Here is a 23026-nt window from a genome sequence, read left to right on the forward strand (position 1 = left end):
TTCTGCATGGGAACATGTGCTTCTATTGCTGTTTTGAACCATTCAGTGGTCTCATTTGCACACTGTTCAGCAGGAAGAGAAAAAATATTTCCCCATGGGGCATCTCTGATAAGATCTCTGATGGCTTCCCAGTCAGCCTTTTTATAATATCTCGTTGTTTTGAGCACTGGCTCTTCAGTTTTGGGTCTAGAATTTAGGGCCATTTCTACCATTATCACTGCATGGTCAGCATTCCTGAGTGGGCTGTCAGCATTTGTTGTACAATCCTCGGGAACTGTAGTCAGAAACAGATCTAGAAGTGATGCTTGTTGTTCTTGCTGGTCAGAGAAACGGGTTGGAAGCGTAACCATTTGTGATAGGGAGTGAGATATAGCAAAACTATGTGTTGTGCTGCCCGCTGCATCTGTGTGAGTAGAGAATCCAAGTCAGTTTTTGTGGTGAGCATTAAAGTCACCAAATACATGTACCTGCGCGCTAGTGTCGAGGGAGAGTGCTGTGTCTATGCTGTCAGATACTTTGTTTATTATGGTGCAGTCCTGGGTCGAGGGAGAGCAGTAGAGAAAATAAAAGTAGCTAATGTTGTGTTGTATGTTTAGTCTAAAGCACATAAAGGCTTGATCGTCCATTTCTAGGTTTGTTTCTCTAGTCAGGGGGAGAGTGTTACGTCCAAGTCCGTGCATATGTCTGTCAGAGTCCTTACAGCAGAGTGGGAGATAGCCAGGCATGTTAAAGTAGTTAGAGGGGATGGAGGAGTGTAGGTTAGTCTCACTTAGTGCTAAGATATCCGGGGTATTTGTTAGGAGAAATGCTTCAACATCAGCTGAATTAGTTCTAAGCTCACGGATGTTAGTGAATGCAAGCCTCAAGGGAGGAGGCGAGTTGGATTTGTTTGTCCCTAGGCTTGGTTTAAGCTTATTTTTTTTATTGTACTGTCATCATGTTTTTAAAGAGTTTCAGTTAGGTGAGGGGGGGCTGAACAAGAGGTTATGCAGGGTATCAAACATGCAACACAAGTAGACCATTAGCTGACCTTTCTTCAACTAGGACTGTGGCCTCGGGAAAGCCCATCGGGGATGAGTGCAGGGTCCCTTTCCATGCGTTACATGGCACTACAAACATCCCGATATTTTACAACTGTTGATGGAGCAGCTGCTCTTAGCGCTACCAAAGAGTTAGGACACCTGTACTACCAGTCGGAAACAGCAGCAAGGAACTGTCAATCCGGTACCCTCAGCCTATCAGAAGAAGATCACCCCAATCTAATTGCACAGACATGCGTGGTACTCAAGCACTCCCAAGTGCCCAGTTATGAGGGGTAGGATGTGTCGGGAGTGGGGGAATGGCATTCAATGCCCTAGACAAGAAACAAGATCTACCACTAAGTGTTTTGTCGATTCACTTGTGATAGTGTCTCTGCGCCTGACTAATAGGCAAAGAAGGAGTATGGAAGTCGGTGATAGACAGAGCCTATCTACTCCTTAAGCAATTTAGGTTTGCAGACCGGTAATTTGTTTGAGTCACCAGCTCTAGGAAGGTTGTCATCCAAGACTGGAGAGGCCTCCCTCCCCTTTGGTTTAGTTTCAGAGTTTTCCTTCTCCTAGACGGGTGATCTGGGAAGATCTACTGGGTCCATCAGCCCTGAGAGGGTTTGCTCTGCGCCTGGGTCCTACTCCAGGTATTTCTGCGACCCCGCGTGGTTAGTTAATGTTACAGGGTTAGTTTGTAGAGGTTATATATCTAATGAATAGTTACACTCCTCAAAGTGATTTAGGGGCATGCAGTGGAAGCGGTTTTGTGGGGAGCCTTGTTAGAAAAGCATTAGTGCGGATTAGGACTCTTACCTGAGGTTTTTCCATTTTTTTTTTTTTTTAACTTTATGTTAGTTTAGGTTCAGGATAACGTTATAGTTTGAGTAGGTATTAGGAATTGAGCTAAGAAATTTAGCCCAGTCACTGTATATTTATGTTTACGAAGGTTAAGGTGTAAGTGCAGTTATAGTTTGAGTAGGTATTAGGAATTGAGCTAAGAAATTTTATCATAAAAAGCATTTCAACATGAGTAGATAAACTTCCCATCTCAGATTAAATGGCTTGTTGGACTGGCTTCACTTTGTAGATCTGTAGCTTTCTAAAAAAAAAAATATTTTTTTTCTTCTTTGAGTGATGAAAAATGATTCTTGGAGAATACAATTTAATCATTGAATTTAATTTCTGTTTTTTTTTCTATTTACTTCATCTTACTCGGTTTCTTTTCGATTATAAATGCAGCAAATGGTCAATTTATTAATATTAATATTGTGTTTTTGCTTAAAATCTTCAGCCAAACCAGAAATACAAGATTCACCATTACCTGATGAAATTGCAATTAAAACAACAATTAAAGGAAAAGTTGTTTGGGAGGATATATTGCATCCAACTGCATGTGTAGAAAAGAAATATTTCACTCCACAAGAATGCAAAAAGAAGTTAGCTAAAAATGTAGCACGAGGTAATATTTCGGTTTGTATCAGTTAAGCATGTTATCATGTTAAAAAATTTTGGTCTGACTTGTCGAAACAGATCTAAAGTATTAATATAGTGATACTTCACTTGTCAAACGTTTCGGTGATCAAACAACTCGGTGTTCGAACCAAAAGTTGGAGATTTTCTTGCCTCGATAGTCGAACAAAATTTTGGAGTTCAAACTGCCGGTTTCACTTTGAATGTAAACAAGCAGCTGTGTTTCTCAATGGAATGTTGTATTTTATACTGGTCATGATACTTTTGAAGTGTAATGTGATTAATCAACCCCACTCCAACGACGTTGTCACACGAGTCTGAACTTTGCGACGAGAGTTATATTTATAATAGCATCATTACAACCCCTTTGACAGTCTAGACAGTGTCTGAGTTATTTTTAGCAGATCAGCGTAGCACCAGAACTACGCAATTTGATTGGTCAATCCCTTTTTTGTGTGGAATGACAAAGGACCTTAAGGTGTCCAAAAAGTAAAAAAAAAAAAAACAAGATACAATGAATGGAGTCAGTTTGGGACAACAGTAATTAATTGCGCAAGAAAAAAAAATTGCATTTAAAGTCTGTACACAAAACTAAACCAATTATTTGAACAACGAAGAAAAAAATGGACATTCTTTTACCATTAAATTTATAAAATCCTTAAAGTTTACAGATAAAAAGGAACTTTTAAACTCTGAAACCAATAAATTCTATTTCAGTTAATGTGAAGGGGAAATATCACTTCAGTTGTCGAACATCTTGATGTTCGGACTAACATCTGGAATGAATGATGATTGAGTACTAAGGTATGACTGTATATTATTTCCGACAAATGTCCATCATCCATATTTACTAGTTACTAGTATCAGTGGGATATATATGATTTAATGTAAAAGTGATTAGTAGAATGAATACAGAACCCGAATAGTTTATATACATAGTTATATACATTATTTCCTTATAATATATACCAATCCTTATTTAAGAAGCTCAATGTAATTACAGAGCAATATAGTGACAAAGGACTATATTTCAAAGTTCATGATGTTGATCATCTTATAATTTATTCATTTAATTCAGTCGTCATTTACAATTCTTGACAGTATCTGTTTCATAGTGCAGAATCAATTACTTAATTATTATATCAATCAGTGAATCTATTTTGCCCTTAACTCATTAGAAGAAATAGCAACAATAAATCCGTCAAAAGGAAATAAAGTGTGTTTCGACATGATTGAAATCCGAAAAATTGGAAAAGAAGCTGTAAATACCTTATAATATGTTTCCCTTACACCATTTTGAATTTCAAATGTGTTCATAGACTGCCATATGATGTCTCAACCACTAATCCTGGCAGATGTTCTCACCTTGAACCCTGATCTCACCCTAAAGATATGGGAATGTTTAAAAGGTATACCAGATCAGCAACTAACTCAATCCGATCCAGTAGATTATGTATGTGTGCTTAACAATAACAACAACAGTAGTAGCAGCACTTGAAGGTCAGTATTTTCTTTTGGCGATAAACTTAGTATCAACAGCCAACTTTGGCTTGTCAATGCATCTAGTCAACTCATGAAGACAAACGACAATTGATCAATAAACAGCCATTTCTGTGGGTATTCTATCAACCATTACCTTGTGATAATTTGCCTTTTTCTGAATGATTTCAATTAACCTGACCTAACTTCAACCTGAACTAGCGCCCATACTTACAAAACTATTTAAACGTTGTCTTAAGGAGAATAGTTTCCCATCTCCCTGGAAAATTTCATCAGTATGCCCTGTATTTAAGAATTCAGGTGATCGCTCACCCCCCTCTCAGTACAGGCCAATAAGTCTCCTGTGCGTCATGAGTAAGTTGCTGGAATCTGTGTTAAATACAGAAGTAATCAACCATCTCAACAAAAATAACCTTCTTAGTGACACTCAATATGGTTTCCGTTCTGCTAGATCTACAGCAGATGTGCTTACAGTTATATCTCATAGGATTAGCAAATCTCTCGACGGAGGCAACCTTTCTAGGGCAATTGCTCTTGACATATCTAAGGCCTTTGATAGGGTATGGCATAAAGGTTTACTTCATAAGATCTCTAGCTATGGTATAGCTGGAAATGTCTTCTCAATTATTAAATCATTTCTTTCTGATAGGTTCATAAGAGTAGTAGTTGAGGGGCAAAAATCAAAAGCCCACAGTATTAATGCCGGTGTCCCTCAGGGGTCCATCCTGGGCCCAACTCTTTTCCTGATCTACATTAATGATCTTCCAAATCACATCCTTACATCATCTGTAGACATTTATGCTGACGACACTACCATCTATGGTAGCACATCTAAGACATTAAATGACCAAGTTCTCTCCAATTCTCTCTCCTCTGATCTTGAGTATGTAGTACAATGGGGAAAGGAGTGGCTGGTTACTTTTAATGCATCTAAAACCAAGCTTCTCTCTTTACATCATCAACATTCTGATCCACATCTGGCATCAATTGAAATGAATGGCTCTCGTCTTCAGGAGGCCTCAAGTTTTGACAAGCTTCTGGGCTTGACCATTACTCCTGATCTTAAATGGAACACGTACATCAAATCTGTTGCCAAGGCCGCTGGAAAAATGGTGGGATCTTTCTATCGATCTAGTAGATATCTCACTGCTGATGCAATTCTCTATCTATATAAGAGCCAGGTACGTCCAAGGATGGAATACTGTTGCCACATCTGGGCAGGAGCTGCTAGAAAGGACTTGTCCTGCCTTGATAGAGTTCAAAATAGACTTCGTAGCCTCGTAGGTGATGTCCTTTTCTCTTCCTTGCAACCTCTATCTCACAGAAGAGATGTTGCGAGTTTGTCTCTGATGTATCGTTATTTTCATGGAAAGTGTTCGACTGAGATTCAATCTATGGTCCCCCCTCGCAAAACTTTCACAAGAAACACTCGTCTAGCTGTAAACACTATCAATAATTCCCCCCACTCTTTATCTGTGCCTAAACCTAAACGTAGATTCCATGAACAAAGCTTTTTTATTAGAACTGCACGCCTGTGGAATTGTCTTCCGTTTTCCCGCTTTCTGGCTGACTACAATATGGTTGTCTTCAAGTCTAACGTAAATAAGTTCTTGATGAGCCGTTCCATATAAGTTATCAAATTTAACAAATTTTCATTACTAATGATTATTATATTGTCCAATTTCTACTGTACACTCTTTAACCCTTATCCTTGAGTGGCCTCTTGGCCTTGATAATGTGTTGATACCTATGAAAAAAAAAAAAAAAAAGAAAGAAAAAGTCCAATGTGAACAAGTTCTAATTGAATCGTCCCCCTAAATAATCCAAGTTACAAAATTCCCACTGTTTACTATGCTAAAATCACAATGACTAATGTATACCTATTAACCCTTATCCTCGAGTGGCCTCTGGGCCTTGATAAGTGGTGACACCCATGTAAAAAAAAAAATTTTTTAAAAATAAATAAATAAATAAAAAATGACTAGCTCAGAAAGTAATCTTCTTCATTACATGAATGAAGTCATGATTCCAGCTAAACAACAATTTAGATTGCTTCTCTTTTCTTTTCATTGAGAATAAGATTTGGCTGATATTATTTAAATTCAATGCTTCTGTAATTCTTATTGTTGGCTTTTGATATTCTTATGTTTTATATAATTTGGGAGAGGGTGAGATTGATATTCTTATTGTGCATAACAAGTTGATTAACCAAGTTTTTCATTATGGGTCGATGATTACTTGAACAAAAATTCAGGCACATGATATAGCATTATATACGAATTTCACAGAATTATGTCATTAGCAGTTGAAGAATTCTAATATAAATGCAATGTATCCAATTTCTTCATTACATTATAAAAAGCTGAACATTGAAAATCTAAAATTAAATGATCAAATCTTATTTTAATTGAAACCAAGAAAAGTAGGCAGATATCTCCATAATAAAAAAGTGATTGGGGAGAGGGTGCTAGAAATGTAAAGCTTTTGAGGAAAGTAACAATTTTGAAAACTATGTTGATTATATTTTGCATTGGAACTCTTCATTTATAAAGACAAACTCTTTCATTTGAATCTAAACACCCTTTTGTTATTTCACTTGCAGGAAATCCAATGACAAAACCCAAAAAAGAAATTCAAGAATTTGAGGAAAAATTGAGTAAAGTATAATTTTATAACACGATGTTATTTTTAAACTTACAAAGTAATCAGATATTGCTGTGTTTCCCTTTGAAAGTTTGGGTAAATGTTTAATCACATATTTCTTAATTAGTTTTTTTTTTTGTTGTTGTTTTATGCTAAACTTATTTACAAATGTCAAATATGATGGGTTTGCTTTCTTATAGTGAAAAGAAATAAATTCTCTTTTATACAGATATCTTGTATTAGCTTCCTTTCACCTTGGGTAGCAATTAGTGTCGTCTAAAATAGTTCATTTATTTTGAGTTTATATTGGAGTAATGTCTTCAAACATCATCTTTGTTAAGATATAATTCTACATAAAACCAAGTAGTCTCTCATTTCTAGTGTTGGTCTATATTTTTTATTTAATAAATCTTTTTGTTTATGAACGCACTTCTTTGCAAAAAGATCTCTTTTTGAACTCCTCAGTCCATAGCATATCAGTAGGCTGTGTTTGAAATCTACTCGGTAGTTTCTGAGTCTATAGCAAAGAGGCAGGCAATTTCGAACCCCATTTAATTCACAGCTAGATGGAATAAATCGTTTGTTCTGATTGGCCAGTAAAATAATGAGGGAAATCCAAAAAGAAAATTTGACAATCAAGAAGCATAAAAAACTATTTAATTTTTCAATATCCATTCCGAGTTCATGGAATAAATGAAATATGTTTTACTCAACCTTATATTCTTTCCATTAGACCAAGTAACAATTAAAATTTCAAGTTAACAGAGTAAATGAAATGCAGTAAAACCTCAGGATACAGCAGCCCTAGGATACGTTTATATTTTTTTTCAGGTTATGATGTTGAATACAATGTTTTCCGGCCTCTGGTTACAATATTTGCTCCACCTTACGGTGTTATTTATAATGTTATTTGATCATATTCATATGTATTATATACTGTACTATATTTTGTTACTAATTTTTAATATGCACTGTATAAAATTTTGCTGAGGCTCTGCCATACGGCGATTTCACCTTACGATCCCAACTCCGGAACGGATTAATGCCATATCCCAGGGTTCTACTGTAGTTCAATTTCAGTGGTCCACCTCTGAAAATGAAATAACTAGTGAAACCATTCATTATGAACTGGAAATGAAGAAAGAAATCAAGACGTATTGATAAATATATCGTTTTTTTTTATTTTGTATGGAGGATCTGAATTTAACGAGCCGAAGAGTGTAAATAAAGTGTGAGAGAGAAAAAGAGAGAATAATCAATGATTCTTTCTGTGTTCTATTAGGTAGTAAAGTCCAGTTCTTTTTATTTCATCTCGCCTTTATTAAAGCTGGCAGACATTTATAAATAATATTGTTTCACTATATAAAATGTGTACATGATACAAAATTGATTGAAAGGAATGAGTAAATATATAATAAAGATTTGCGTCTACATGTTATAACAGAGCATGGACATGCATAAGGCAGCTGTATGCAAATGACTGAGTCATGTAAAAGATGACGTCACAGACAGACAAAAGGAAAAAGATTATAAAAAGAACATGTGTGCAGACTGATGATCACGAGAGAACAGAGGTCAGAAAGGAGGATGGGGTTTGAAACAGGCGCATGATCACGTTAAAGAGGTGGAAATAAATGTTTGTTGTTCCAACGGAAAAAATGAGTCAAGTTATTGCTTGTCTTCTGTTTCTTGCGACATACTCTTCATACAACGTGTGGGTATGTAACAACTATGTTACACATGTCTGTTACTAAAACTATGTCGCAATTCTCAAAGGTATTCCTTAATATTCTCAACTTTTTACTTTTTTATTATCTTATTATGATACAATCATATTGACAGACCGGTTCTCGCCAGATCACCGAAGTTAAGCAACATTGATCCTGGCCAGTACCAGATGGGTGACCATTTGGGAAGGCTAGGCACTGTATGTACCTTCTGGGAAGGTTGGGCATGGGGCCAGCACCCTCACCCTGTAAAAAGAATTCTTTGCTACAAAAGCATCTACAAAAGTTGTAGATGGCCTATGCCCCTCCAGGGGCTCAAGGCTATGGATGAATAGGATATATTTGTTTGTTTTTTTAAAAAAATCTTTGAATTATCTTATTAACTTTTTGAGTGGAAAAATAGGAGGCTTACTTTTGGAATGAACTCCATAGAATAAAAAGTGTTAAAGAAAATATTGACTACATTTCTATATTTGTTCAATGTTTTTGGGATTTTCTATTTCTTTTCAGATGAATTTGTGTTGGTTGCAAAAGACATTACTCAACCTCCATTTATGAACCAAAGACTTCAAACGGCTTTTTTGAAAGTAAAGTTTAATCAGCAAAAAAACAAATCTGCAAGGTTTGTATTGATGGTTTATTCATAACAAATTTTCCTCACAATCTAAAGAATTACTCTATTTATGCTTCATTTAATTTTTATCAAAAGATAAAAAGAATTTGAATAAAAACCGCCGAGATGTTTAGTTACTTATACAAAGATACAAGTTGATGATTCAGAAAACTGAATTGGAAACGTGAAAATAAGTGTTGAAATAACACTTTGACGATCAAAGCATGCATTTTAGTAATGACAAGTAAAGGGAAGAAAATAACAACAAAAAAATTTCCTCTCAATCAAATAAAACCTTCAAAATCATAATTCAGCATCCTATTCACTTTAACATTTTATATGCTAGCATGTGTGTGATGGTTTTAGAATTTGACTTCCAAACCAAGCATGCTGACCCGATCTTATCCCTGCTATAATAATAAAAAAATGCTCTACTGAGCTGGCTTTTGTCCTCTGCAAACTCTATTATAAATGTCTGACAGAATCTTGCTTCCCTGGTAGTTATAAAATTGCCTCTGTAGTAACAGTGTTCAGGAATTCTGGTGAAAAACAGACCTGTAAAATTATCACTCTATCAGTCTCCTCTCGCTTTTCGCTAAAATATGTTAATTATTAGTCAATATAGTCATAACTATAAAAATGTAAAAGAATTATCCCTTTGTCGTGGTGCGCTCGCATCGTAGTTTATGTTTTGCCATGCCGGCTATTTTTTCATTTGGGAACAATCTTATATACATCGCCTGGTGGCAAATAACCGTTTTCTTGAGTCAAACAGAGGTGAAAGAAATCTCATTTCAACTCTTTCTCCATGAAAATGAATAGCAGAGACTTTGTTTCCAAGTGGAATCGGATCAAACACAATCAATTTACACATGGAATTCTTTTGGTTGTATTCAATTCGGCAGAGAATTCTGTTCATTTGTTTTCTCTCTCTGAGACCGGTGCATATTGTAACAATACCTTCTCATAAATACAGCACGTTGGCGGCCAACCCAGCAAGTTCGGCCAGGCACTAGCCCCGGCCAGGGGGAGTAAGGAGGAGGCTCCCAAACGACAACTGATGCTACCAGTCATGTTGACCGAATCCACCAGTGCCAAGGATTCCAGCAGCAGCAGCAGCGACAGCAGCAGTTCAAACAGCCCTTATCAGGGCTAATAAGTTTTTTCACAAATGCGATTTACTACTGCTTGCTTCCTGAGATCTACCAGCAACGAACTTCACTTCCAATCTCCAGCACTTCCAGCTCACTCCAGCGGCTTCCTGCTTATTCCTGCAACCTTCCATCCCTTGGTGCCTCCAGCTCACTTCAGTGCCTCCAGCTCACTTCAGTGCCTCCAGCTCACTCCTGCAACCTTCCAGCCCTTGGTGCCTCCTGTAGTCTCACCTGCCACCTTGCTCCTCCAGCCTGCAGCCTTGCCTGCCACCTCGCTCCTCTGGCCTGCAACCTTGCTTGCTCCTCACTCCTTCAACCTGCAACCTCGCTTGCACCTTGCACCTCTGGTCTGCTACCTCGCTCGCACCTTGTTCCTCTGGTCTGCAACCTTGCTCACATCTGGCTCCCTACCGATCGTCCATTCCTAAACACTGACCCCTCTGTTCTCAGTGTCGTCCGTTCCTAAACACTGATCCTCCATTCTCAGTGTCATCCATTCCTTAACACTGATTCCTCCATTCTCAGTGTCATCCATTCCTTAACACTGATCCTGCCATTCTCAGTCTCGTCCGTTCCTTAACACTGACCCCCGATTTCTCAGTGTCCACCATCCGTTCCGGATCGCCCTGACACCCAACTGATCATTCCAGACCCAGCAAGCAACGCTAATGATGCTACATCGGGAGTACCTTAGCCTCCAGTGATGTGCGACTTTCCAGGCAACCAGCATTCAGATCAAACGATTTTTTGCGTCCTTTAAAATATAAAAGGCGAACCCTCGTCTTTAATCAAACAACCTGTGTCTGTCATTCTTCTTTGCCTTTTTTGCTGCTTACTTTTTGCCTGTGTCTACCTTGTTAGTTGTTGGGTCGATTGTGCCCGGATGACCAGCCCCGCAACACCTTGTTTGTTCAATACATAGTTTTGTTTAAATAGTTTTATTAAAAAGTTTTGTAATAAATAAAAAAAGTTCATCCTACATAAAAAATAAATCTTTCTGATGAAAAACTGAACAATTCATTTCATTGTGTTTGTTTACAGAATACCATGTGCGTGTGCAAAGGAGACGGTCAACCGGTATTGACTGAAAACTGTTCCTCTTGTTCCCCCTCTTGCTTAAACCATAATTGATCCGAAGTGGCTTCCGAGCCTTGATAAGTGGTGACTACCAAGTAAAAAAAAAAAAATAGCCAATGATGTCATATCGTCACCAAAGAGGTGTTTCCTTCCGACAATATTATATTTTTATGCAGGACTCAGATTATTTTCTAAAACCAAGAGAAAGCTGAGTTTTCATATAAAGTTTGCATAACTTTGTCAAGTTGTAAATAATTCTAAATAAAATAATAAAAGATATTTCAAATTTATACCAGCAACTTGAAAATTCAATCTGGAATGATTAAAATCTTGCCTTCCTCAGTGTTAAAAAAGTTATTTAGAAATAACTGCATTGTATTACCTTCAAATATAATATCATCTTAAACTCCTTTTCCATCATTTTGGAATCCTGCAAAACTAAAAACAATTATTTTTATCAAAAAATTTATTAGTCAAGTACTTTATCAGTTTTTTGTCTCCTCACATCTCTACAAGTTGGTCTATCATGCTTAAGTTTTAAATACAATTCTTGTTAGTCTATCATGCTTAAGTTTAAAATAACAATTTTGTTGGTCTATTATGTTTAAGTTTTAAATAGAATTTTAGTTGATCTATCATGCTTAAGTTAAATATAACATTTAAGTGGTCTATTATGCTTAAATTTTAAATAGAATTTTTGTTTATCTATCATGCTTAAGTTTAAAATAGAATTATTTTCGGTCTATTATGCTTAAGTTTAAAATAGCATTTTTGTTGGTCTATTAAATATCATTTTTGTTGGTCTATCAGGCTTAAGTTTTAAATAGAATTTTTGTTGGTCTATCATGGTTAAGTTTTTAAATAACATTTTTGTTGGTCTATAATGCTTAAGTTTTAAATAATTTTGTTGGTCTATTATGCTTAAGTTTTAAATAGAATTTTTGTTAGTTTCTCATACTTAAGTTTTAAGTAACACTTTTGTTGGTCTATTATGCTTAAGTTTAAATTAGAATTTTTGTTGGTCTTTCATGCTTAAGTCTAAAATAGCATTTTTCTTGGTCTATTATGCTCAAGCTTTAAATATAATTTCTGTTGGTCTATCATGCTTAAGTTTTAAATAACAATTTTGTTAGTCTATCATGCTTAAGTTTTAAATAATTTTATTAGTCTATTATGCTTAAGTTTTAAATAACATTTTGTTGATCTATCATGCTTAAGTTTAAAATTGAGTTATTGTTGGTCTATCATGCTTAAGTTTAAAATAGCATTTTTGTTGGTTTTTCATGCTAAAGTTTTAAATGGTATTTTTGTTAGTCTATTATGCTTAAGTTTCAATAACAATTTTGTTGGGCTATCATGCCTAAGTTTGAAAATAATTTTGTTGGTCGATTATGTTAAGTTTTAAATAGAACTTTTGTTGGTCTTTCATGCTTAAGTTTCCAATAGAATTTTTGTTGGTCTACCTAACACTCATTAACTGTTCTCCTTGAGTGCCTCTATGCCTTGATAAGCAATGACCTTTCCTGCCACCACCACCCCCCCAAAAAAATCTGAGAAAGAATTGTTAACATACAAGCACAATGGATAATACGTGAAATAGAAAAACTTCTCAACCACTGATTACCATGACTAATAACACCGTACGTGAGAGACCATCGTTCAAACTCCTTGGCTTAACATTCATAGGCAACATGAACTGGAACAAATACATTGGAGACATTGCAAAGGCTGCTGCAAAGAAGATGGGTTTCTTGTTGTGCTAGAAAATGACTCATGTCTGATATTATACTATATCTCTACAAGGCCACCATTCGTCTGTGCATGGAGTATTGCTGCTACATCTGGATTGGTGCATCCACCACTGGACAGAGTCCCAAAAAGAGTCTCCAATCTAATGTCCCACCCGATCAACTAAACTCCACCATTTATCCCATCACTTCAATGTTGCATCATTGTGCTTATTTTACAAGTATTTTTGTGGAATGTGCTTTGATAAACTCATTGCATTTATACATTCTAGACATACATACTTCTGACAAATCTGTTTAGCAACAAAATCTCTCTTTACATCATCAACATTCTGATCCACATCTGACATCAATTGAAATGAATGGCTCTCGTCTTCAGGAGGCCTCAAGTTTTGACAAACTTCTTGGCTTGACCATTACTCCTGATCTTAAATGGAACACGTACATCAAATCTGTTGCCAAGGTCGCTGGAAAAATGGTGGGATCTTTCTATCGATCCGGTAGATATCTCACTGCTGATGCTATTCTCTATCTATATAAGAGCCAGGTACGTCCAAGGATGGAATACTGTTGCCACATCTGGGCAGGAGCTGCTAGAAAGGACTTGGCCTGCCTTGATAGAGTTCAAAATAGACTTCGTAGCCTCGTAGGAGGTGTCCTTTTCTCTTCCTTACAACCTTTATCTCACAGAAGAGATGTTGCGAGTTTGTCTCTGATGTATCGTTATTTTCATGGAAAGTGTTCGAATGAGCTTCAATCTATGGTCCCCCCTCACCAAACTTTCACAAGAAACACTCGTCTAGCTGTAAACACTATCAATAATTCCCCCCACTCTTTATCTGTGCCTAAACCTAAACGTAGATTCCATGAACAAAGCTTTTTTCTTAGAACTGCACGCCTGTGGAATTGTCTTCCGTTTTCCTGCTTTCCGGCTGACTACAATATGGTTGTCTTCAAGTCTAACGTAAATAAGTTCTTGATGAGCCGTTCCATATAAGTTATCAACTTTACCAAATTTTCATTACTAATGATTAGGGGAAGTCGGGGTAAGCTGAGCCAATTTTCCATTTTGGCTCTTCAGAACCCAAACGACTAATTATTTTGCAAAGATCAGTGTATTATTATAAAATTCTTTTATTTGGGAACATTTTGAAACAAGTTGCAGTTTTCTGCTAGTACACTTAAACCGACCATGTGCTTTACAAAAATGCATATCAAATGGATCAACTTGCCCCATGGTCGGGGCAAGTTGATCCAACCTCTGGGGTAAGTTGTGCCACACAGGGGTAAGTTGTGCCACGCAAAAATGTGTTGCAAATAAAGAAAGAACAAGCCCAAAATTGTTGCTGTGGTTATAAAACTAATTATAATAATGAAGTAGAAATGTTAATTACAGCGAATGAACCAGCACAAATTTTGAAACATATATCTGAAAGTAAGTTAATGAAGTTGCCACTGTGACAAGTCACAGCTGAAAACGAGCTGGCTAGAACAACGGACAGAACTGCCAACACTATTTGGCTGTGGCAGCTTGTAAACAACATCTTCTGCATTGAAACCCGCTTCGTCCTTTGGGTTTGGAACAAACACAGGCTTGTCCGTTCCTACCTTCCCAGTAACTTTTTGAAGGAAAACACCCTCAAACTCAAAGTCCTCCCCGTTGAGAATGTCAACTCGGGCAATATAGTTCACAGTTCGTGATTTGCCAGCACATTTGACAACCACAAAGTTACCTTCGATTATTGGGCTATCCAGATCAATATCACCATCACTATCTGATGACACATCATCAAATTCAAAATCTGAATCATCAGTGTCACTTGAACATGGGGTTTTAGATCTCGGGGGACATGACTTTTTCCCACCAGCATTGAACAAACACTGCTTTGTTTTTATTAATAGGCTCCTCTTTCTATTTTCAGAAAGGGCTATCAGCTTCTGTCGTTCAGGGCTGTCAGTCAAAATCTTTGAGCTGCCCTTTTTGTGACCACCTCTTCTTGCCTTTCTTGGTGCTGCTTTCGGAAATGGCTGAATTACAGATGGTGAAATGTATGGACGATGCATGACATCATGTGAGCTAGATGAAACACAAGACCCAGATGCGGATGGTTGCATAAGATCATCTTCTTGCTGTTTTTGTGGTCGGACATCATCACTGTGCACGGGCAAGACTGCTCCAGGAATCTCACCTGATGGTCCTGCATCTTCCACATTAGAATTTGCCTCAAGGCTTTCTGCAGCCACATTTTGCTCACGGTCAGTTGGAAGAGAAGGGGAAAAGTCAATTTCACTAAAGATGTACCGGTTAAATGGATGAATGCCCGAGGCTTGGAATCCAGCAGCAATGTTCAATGGTGTCATGGCAATCATCTGGGCTTGGTTCACTAGAGCTGGGATTTCATATATTGTTACTGTTTTCCCTGGATTGGATCGTAGCCACCCATCCATGGCTCTGTTGTACACTGTTTTGAAGGGTCCATACACTGATCGGTCGAGCGGTTGGAGACGATGGGAAGTGTGTGGTGGAATGGTCAGTAAGACAACGCCATGAGATCTTGCTGTGTTCACAACATTCAAAGAAATGTGTGTGTCATGGTTGTCGAGGATTAAGAGGATTTTCTTTCCTGGTGAGCATCTGGTGTGCTTGATGATGTGATTTAAATATTCCACAAACACCTCTTCATTCATCCAGCCACTTCATGTTGCCCTCCCTATGCACTGTGTTGGTCCACCTCTGATGAAGTGATCTCTGTAGTGGACTCTGGGAAAGATGAACAGAGGAGGCACGACTGATCCAATTGCACTCACAGTGTACACCACCGTTACCAATTCCCCGCGTTCAGCGGAGGTGATTGAACCAACTTGTTTCTTTCCTTTTTCTGTGACAACGGCTCCAGGGTTTTGAACGGTGGTGCACCCAGTCTCATCAGTGTTGTAAATGTCACTTGGTGAGAACTTGTACTTGTCCATTATCTGACTCAAGTTGTTGAAAAATTTATCAACAACTGGGCGGTTGAAGGCTGTGGCACGCCTAAAAGATGTTGCTTCTGTCACTCTAATTGCCAGGTTCCGGCGCTTCTTGAAGCCTAACCACCAATCATGTCCTGCTTTTTTCTCACGATCCCAACTTGGTGGCAGATTGAGACAGTTTTTTTTAGCAAACTCATATGCCAGTGTGCGACATCTTCTCAATGACAAACCATGAAACATGTCTGACAATTGTTTCACGTGGTCAGCCAAATCCCTTTCAGGACTAAAAACCAATTGCCGTAAGGAAACAGGTGTGTAAGCAGTCCCTGCTGGTTGACTGTCTTGTTTGTCCATGTACCGCTTCAGTGTCATTCGATCAATGTTAAAGTCCTTTGCAGCACTCCTCACACTCTGACCTCCAGTAACAGCGGCAGCAGCCCGTTCCATAACGTATGTAGGAGTTTGTCCACGATTTGTCTTTCGCACATAGTGGCGCATGTCTGGTGGGCTTTTTTTCTGTGAAACACACAAAAAAGAAAAATGAAGTTAACACAATAAATCCGATAATGATGTAGAATATTACTAGAGTGAACTAGTTGATTCAGTGGAGTTCCTGGCATAAGTCTGGAACATTGAACAATGAATGCCAGAACAGCTGGCATTTGTAGAGAGGCACCTGCCTCTCCTGGCATGTTTAGCCAATCAGGCACCTCCAAAGGGAATAACCCACCATGCCTGACTAATTGTAGGCTAGTCCATAATGGTGGAGAGGGGAGGTAAGTGCATTCTTGATTCTACAATGATAATAATAATAATGTTAAAAATAATAATGATAATAGTAATAATAAAAATAATTATTATTATTAGAATAACAAAGCGCCTGTACAGCATGCAAATTCCTATCCAAGCACGGCTTACACATCTTAAACGTTTACCAGGTAACCCATGGATCTAATTCTTATACAAGTAGAGCATGTAACTTATACAACATGCATTTTTAATTCACTCTATAACAGGCCTACTGATGTGGTTGCACATTCATCTGTTTCTTGAAAACGTGTAAAAAGACATATGGGGCAAGTTGAGCCAGTGGCACAACTTACCCCATTAGCATTGGCTCAACTTACCCCAGTCTGACCTCATTGAATTGTCTGTTCAAATGCATGCATCTCATGTGTGGTGAATGTAAAAATCTTTTACAGGTATGAAGGCAAGTAATTGAACAAACAACTACCACATATTATATCTAATCAAACTATTACTACACACAAGAAACATGCACTCACCTCTGTAACACTTTATTTTACTTTTTTGGCACAAAATCTGATTTTCTTTTACTGCATCAACCTCCGATATTGGTTACGCAAAACAAAATGGTGGAGGTTAAAGTCACGTGATCAGTTGTTTATAGATTGCATACAAACTTGGATTGGCTTAGTCAATTGTGGTTAAAAGGGGGTGGCTCAACTTACCCCTATGCTCAACTTACCCCGACTTCCCCTACTATAATGTCCAATTTCTACTGTACACTCTTTAACCCTTATCCTTGAGTGGCCTCTTGGCCTTGATAATGTGATGCCTATGTAAAAAAAAAAAAAAAAAAAAATCCCATCCTGCTGCTTTAGATGCTGGAAAGCCTTCCACTCTAATAACCTCTTTCCTCAGATTGCTACATTTTGGAATTCTCTCTCTGCTTCCTGCTTCCTGAACTGACATATAGACGTTTAAATGTAATGTAAAATGACATCTTGTTCATCTTCTTACATAGTCCTCTGTAAGCATGGTCTCAAATAGTAGCCCCTAAGGTCCAAGTGGCAATATGCCTTGTTTGGGGTGAACACAAGTAAACAAAAAAATATCCACGACAATAATAACAATCCACAAAAGAAGTTTTTTTTTTGTAGTTGTTAAAGGAAATAAGCTTAGTCTCAGAAGCATTAAATATTACCTTATTCCACAACAGACTGAAGGTCATTTTCTAGGGTTTGTGCTATTGCTTTGGATATGTGTTCATTCATTTTGTTCTCATGTTTACTATAGAGCACAGTGTCATCAACAAATATACCCATCTCACAAGCAATTTTATTAAGGAAGTCATTTATGAATATTAGGAATAATAAATGGTCATATATCGACTACTTCAGCATACCTGCATTAATATCATGTTATTTGAATGTATAGTCATTGAGGACAACCTGGATTTTCCTGGATTTTCCTTTGTCTAGAAAGGATCTTATTATGTTGAGTATTCGTCCAGAAATACCATAGGATTTAATTTTTATGAAAAGCTCTTCATACCAGACCTTTGGCCCATGGCCTAGTGGATAGAGGTGTTGAATCTCTACAGTTCCAGGTGAGTATTGTCTGAAGATAGTGGTTTCAATCCTACCCAAAGCAAGCCAGAGATTTAGCTGAGGTGTGGAATTTTAAATTCTACTTAAATGTGTGTTGAAATGCAATATTTTAACAGATTGATTATTTTAAAATTAAGGGGCAGCTAACTCTTTTTCATCCCATTTCCTCCCTCTCCGTTCTCCCTCTAATTTTCTAAGCAGTTTAAAATCTAAAATGGGTTGACCAATTGAATATTGTGGATAAAAGAATGTGAACAACGAATTTGGATAACAATACAGAGCGGGGTGGGGGGGTAGCAGAAAAAAAAACTAATCAAGACTGTTGTTTTAACTTTAAAACATGTCTAAGAAATAACCAAATAACAAAAGTAAGAGATTTAAGCAAATATGGTGGGAAAATGCATACATTTTGAAAACTTAAAATATTTTTATCCACTGCTTTGGTAAATTTTTTTTACCTCAACTTTCATTAATTTTTCGTATATTTTTCATTTTGTTTTGAAGAAAATGAAGAGAAATGGAGAACATACTTCATGAAAAGAAGAACATTTCATATGACAAGGCAAGATCAACAAAGAAAGATTGAAAGACAAAGCATTCGTCTGATTTGACATTATTTCTACTCTGGTTGATTTATTTACAATAATACATATACAGATATAAAGCTTTGGTCTTGCTTTTTTAATAAACTTTTGCTGAAACTGCAAATTTACATGGGAAAATAAACATGTATTTTAAAAAATTTATACTTTTGAGAATTGAAATAAAGACTATTCAGCTGTTTTAATTTAAAAAAAAACAAAACATTATGAACCAGTTTATTACCTTAAGACATTCATATATGTTATACTATTATTGACAATATTACGTTCTGAATTGTTATATCTGTTTGGTAAAGACGTTGACTTGATCAGCTGCTTTTGTTGATGTTCTTATAATGGTTACCATAGCTTTTAACGACGTTTGAAAAAAGGTCACCATTTCGGTCGGTCCCCTTTTCGGGGAACCTCCGAAATTAGAGAGAGAACAAGAGTGCTGAAAAAGAACGGTCGTGGAAAAGAAAACATCGGGTCATAATTAAGTGCGACGAAACTTTAGAATTGATGATGTTTTATAAAGGTTTCCAAGATATAGGGGTACAAAGAGGACGGTACATTTCTTTGATAAAAGTCTTTACCCAGGGAAATTGGTCCGTCGCGTGTTGATGCTTCTATCATTTCCGCATGTCTGAGAGAGATTTCTTCTTTGTATCTCCCTCCGAGACAGTCCTCTATTCCGATTGGCTGAAACTTCTGGTGACGTTGAGAGAAAAAAAGAAGGGAAAAATAGAAGAGTAGGGAGAAAGAGAGAAATAAGGGAAGTATACCATAGCAGCATCATAGTCGTAGTTCACTACATTCTAACTACACTAGCTGTTGACTAGCATTGCTGATATTTGATCAGTAGCTCCTCCTTCATCTTCAGACAACTTTGTTCAGTTCTTAACTAAATCCATTTGTTTTACTGTGAAATGAGCTCTGCAGCTGCATTCTAGTTATCACACTTGATCATTCCTGAATCGACATCTCCTTTTCCTGATCAGATGCTTGCCATATATCTGTCCTTTTTCAAAACAATCTGTATTAACACATCACTCTATAAGTCCTTGACCTGGTATAATAGATGGCACCACTAATAAAAATGCATATTACTTCTATAAAGTACTAACCTTCAAATGGCACATGTTAAAATTTGAGCCCAATCAGATTATTGATTTACAAATAACAGTTATTTAAGTAGAGCTACTGTTGCAAATTTTCAAAATAATGGAAAAAATTTGAATTTCATGTGTTGTTAAAGTAATGCTTTCTGATAGGAAAAATTATTGTTCATGCAAAGCAATGTCTTGATAAGTATTGTAACTAACCCCTTAAAGGGGAGCAATTGGTGATATTAAAAAGCAGAATGGCGACATTAAAAGAGTAAAATTGTTACCGGATTGAAGCTTTATTAGATAAGCTCTCCTGGACAACAACAGGTGACCTAATAGATTTCTAATATATCAAATACAGAAACGACTTAGAGTTTGATATAATAACAAATAACTTGCTGAATGCAGGTGCATAAATTGAGAAAAACAATGCCGGTTATGTTTTGTCTACCGTGGTTTTTAACCTGACCCAGGGGTCAAGGATAAAGTCTTTGAGTGCATGAGACGAGATCCATGGGAAATCGTCAGTGGAAATTGCCTAATCTGGATGTGGGAGAGAGGTAGCCAACTATCCAATCAAAGGGAACCAAGGTGTGTCGGATTGGATGATGATTGGCTGCCTGGAGCGTCTAGGATGGAACTTACCCACTCCAACCATCCATATTTAAGCCCGTGCAGAAGCAAGAAAGAGCAATTGAGTTGAAGTTAAGCTTCAGAGTTTGGAGATAAGCTTTGAAATACACTTGAGAGAAAAGTCACCCAGCCACCTCTCCCTCTGCCTCTCACCCGCTGCCACCCGTTAACTGAAGAGAAGTTGGAATCCGAGAGACACTTTAAATGAATCATAAAATCTTGTAAAAAGAAATTGGATATTTGTATATTTTTTTTTCTTTGGGCTGAATAATTAGTACAGAAAAAAACGAAGTTTTTTTTGTTTTTTGTGAACTGAATTGTCTTTTGCTGCTGGTTGGTAATCTTTTGAGTTACTGTTTTTTCAGCATATGATCGACCTGCAAAACGAATGGCATATGAACCCTCGACTCAAGAAAAAACACCCAACCACAATTGAAAACTGACTGGGTGTGACCAGGGAAGTGATCAGACTGGGTTCTACTACATGAGAAGGTCACATATTATTCAAACTCTGCTGCATCTGAAACATTGGTTAAGAAGTTGTATGATGACTTCAAACTCATTTTGGCCAATTATAAACTGAAGTTGCATGAGATAGCAGAAAGCAGTGTATTCATCAAAGTACATAAACATGTGTCAATGAGAAAGCATCAGCATATGAAAATCAAGAACACATATTTTTTTTTGATTTTCTTTTGTGAACAGACGAACTTTGTACAAATTATTTCAAATTCATCGTTAATTATTTATACAATACATATATATCTAGAACAGATAGACTTGTTGTCTTTTCCTTCTTTTGGAATGTTCGTTTGACGAAGTATCTTTTATAGTGATCATTTTTTATAGTAGAGGCACAGCAACACCGCATGGATGAACGATCCTTTCAAGAGTGGAGATACTGCAAACAACACAACCTGGACAAGTGATCATTTTGGCCATAGAGACGATTCTCAATTAGAATTGCCTGGTTGAAGGAACTTTGGGTCTTATTAGACTCAGTGATGGTGACCGTGAGCATGTAAAAGTCCCAATTGACTGTACAACTAATAAAGTAGACATATGGTAAAAAGTAATGGCAATTGCAAAGAAAGATGACAAACACAGATGTTCAGTTTAAGACAATAGGATATTGTGTTTTATTGGTTACCAAGAAAAAGGTCAAATTTAGTATAATGGATATCAGGATCAGTTGCAGCGAGAACAGGCAACTTGCGGGGTTGAGATTCTCTCAGCACCGTGGCATGGATAACTGGACGTCAGTGGGCACTGGTACGGATAGTAGTGAGTACTGATATGGGTAGCTGGACATTGGTGAGCATTGGAAATGGATAGCTAGATGTCAGTTAGCACTGGAACAGGTAGCTGGACATCAGTGGCAGAGCTGGAGTTAGGCATAAGGAAAAACTTTATATACATAATGCTAAGTATGCATAAACAAAATATATGCATATTAATATAGGTGTGTGATATCAGCGTATATGTTTACTTGCATACTTAGAATATAGGTAGAATTCACTTGATAAATTATTCCTAAACATATCATTACGCAGTGGCATGTTACCATTTGTAGAAGTTATGGTAAGAAATGTCTACTGATTTATTTATCTAGTTTATTTATAGAATATAATCTAAGCTTGAAGATGATATCAAGGCAATCTATTAATAGTCATCGCATTGATTGCAAACCTATTATTTTCATTCTACTGCCGGATCACGTATGAATGGAAATACTTTGTTCATATCTATTTGTGAATGAATATTTAATATTAAGTGCACCAATTTTGATTTAATTCGATTTCTAAAAGGTAAGATTTCTTTCTAAAACTACACTTTTCTTATTAACAGTAAGGCTAAGTAAACGCCGGTCTTTTACCAGTCTTGTAAATGCATGTTAAAAACGTAACTGCACTGTAGACAAAAATCTTGACATGATAGAAAAAATGAATAACATAACTGCAAAACAAAAACAGTAAGACTACGCAAGCATCAATCTTTTAAATGTTAAAAATGTTAATTGCACTGTAGACAAAACAAAGGAAAAAATTGATATCATATTTGAATTTTACACCATAAAATTAACCCAAAATCACATTTTGTCTAGGATACAAAATATTTGTTACGCAATATTATTTATTTACATGTAAATTTTTCGACTAAAATTTGTGTTAACTAACAAGTGATAAAAATAGTCAGTTGGCTTTAGAAGAAGTGGTCAACGAATTGGCTAATTTGCAAGAAGAAATCATGGACACGGTCATGGTGAGTCAGGTTCAAGCTTACAAGTGAACGAAAATAGCAATTGATAAAACATGTCCAGTCTTCTAGCTGATCATGAATCATCGATGAATCACTTTTGTACTATCAGTGTTTGGATTGAACTGGAAAATAGTATAAAATAAGAGACAACAAAATGGAG

General features: G+C 36.7%; 1 protein-coding gene across 5 annotated transcripts in view; it reads left to right on the forward strand.

Annotated features, from left to right (window-relative positions):
* The window catches only part of LOC145299849 (uncharacterized), a 102779-nt gene extending 81397 nt beyond the window's left edge, over nucleotides 1-21382 (forward strand). For 3 of the 5 annotated variants that reach the window (XM_080144442.1, XM_080144457.1, XM_080144474.1), the window contains 4 exons: nucleotides 2320-2487; nucleotides 6601-6654; nucleotides 8879-8990; nucleotides 18789-19194. In XM_080144442.1, coding sequence (XP_080000568.1) covers nucleotides 2320-2487; nucleotides 6601-6654; nucleotides 8879-8990; nucleotides 18789-18795 — 341 coding nt within the window. In that variant the 3' untranslated portion in view covers nucleotides 18796-19194. Of the gene's footprint in view, nucleotides 1-2319; nucleotides 2488-6600; nucleotides 6655-8878; nucleotides 8991-18788; nucleotides 19195-20972 lie in introns of those variants that run through there. The other 2 variants (XM_080144449.1, XM_080144465.1) reach the window with 2 other exon arrangements.
* Nucleotides 21383-23026: the final 1644 nt, after the last annotated feature.

Source organism: Euprymna scolopes, chromosome 1 (genome assembly GCF_053919585.1).
Source record: "Euprymna scolopes isolate OS-2025 chromosome 1, ASM5391958v1, whole genome shotgun sequence".
NCBI classification, from domain to species: domain Eukaryota; kingdom Metazoa; phylum Mollusca; class Cephalopoda; order Sepiida; family Sepiolidae; genus Euprymna; species Euprymna scolopes.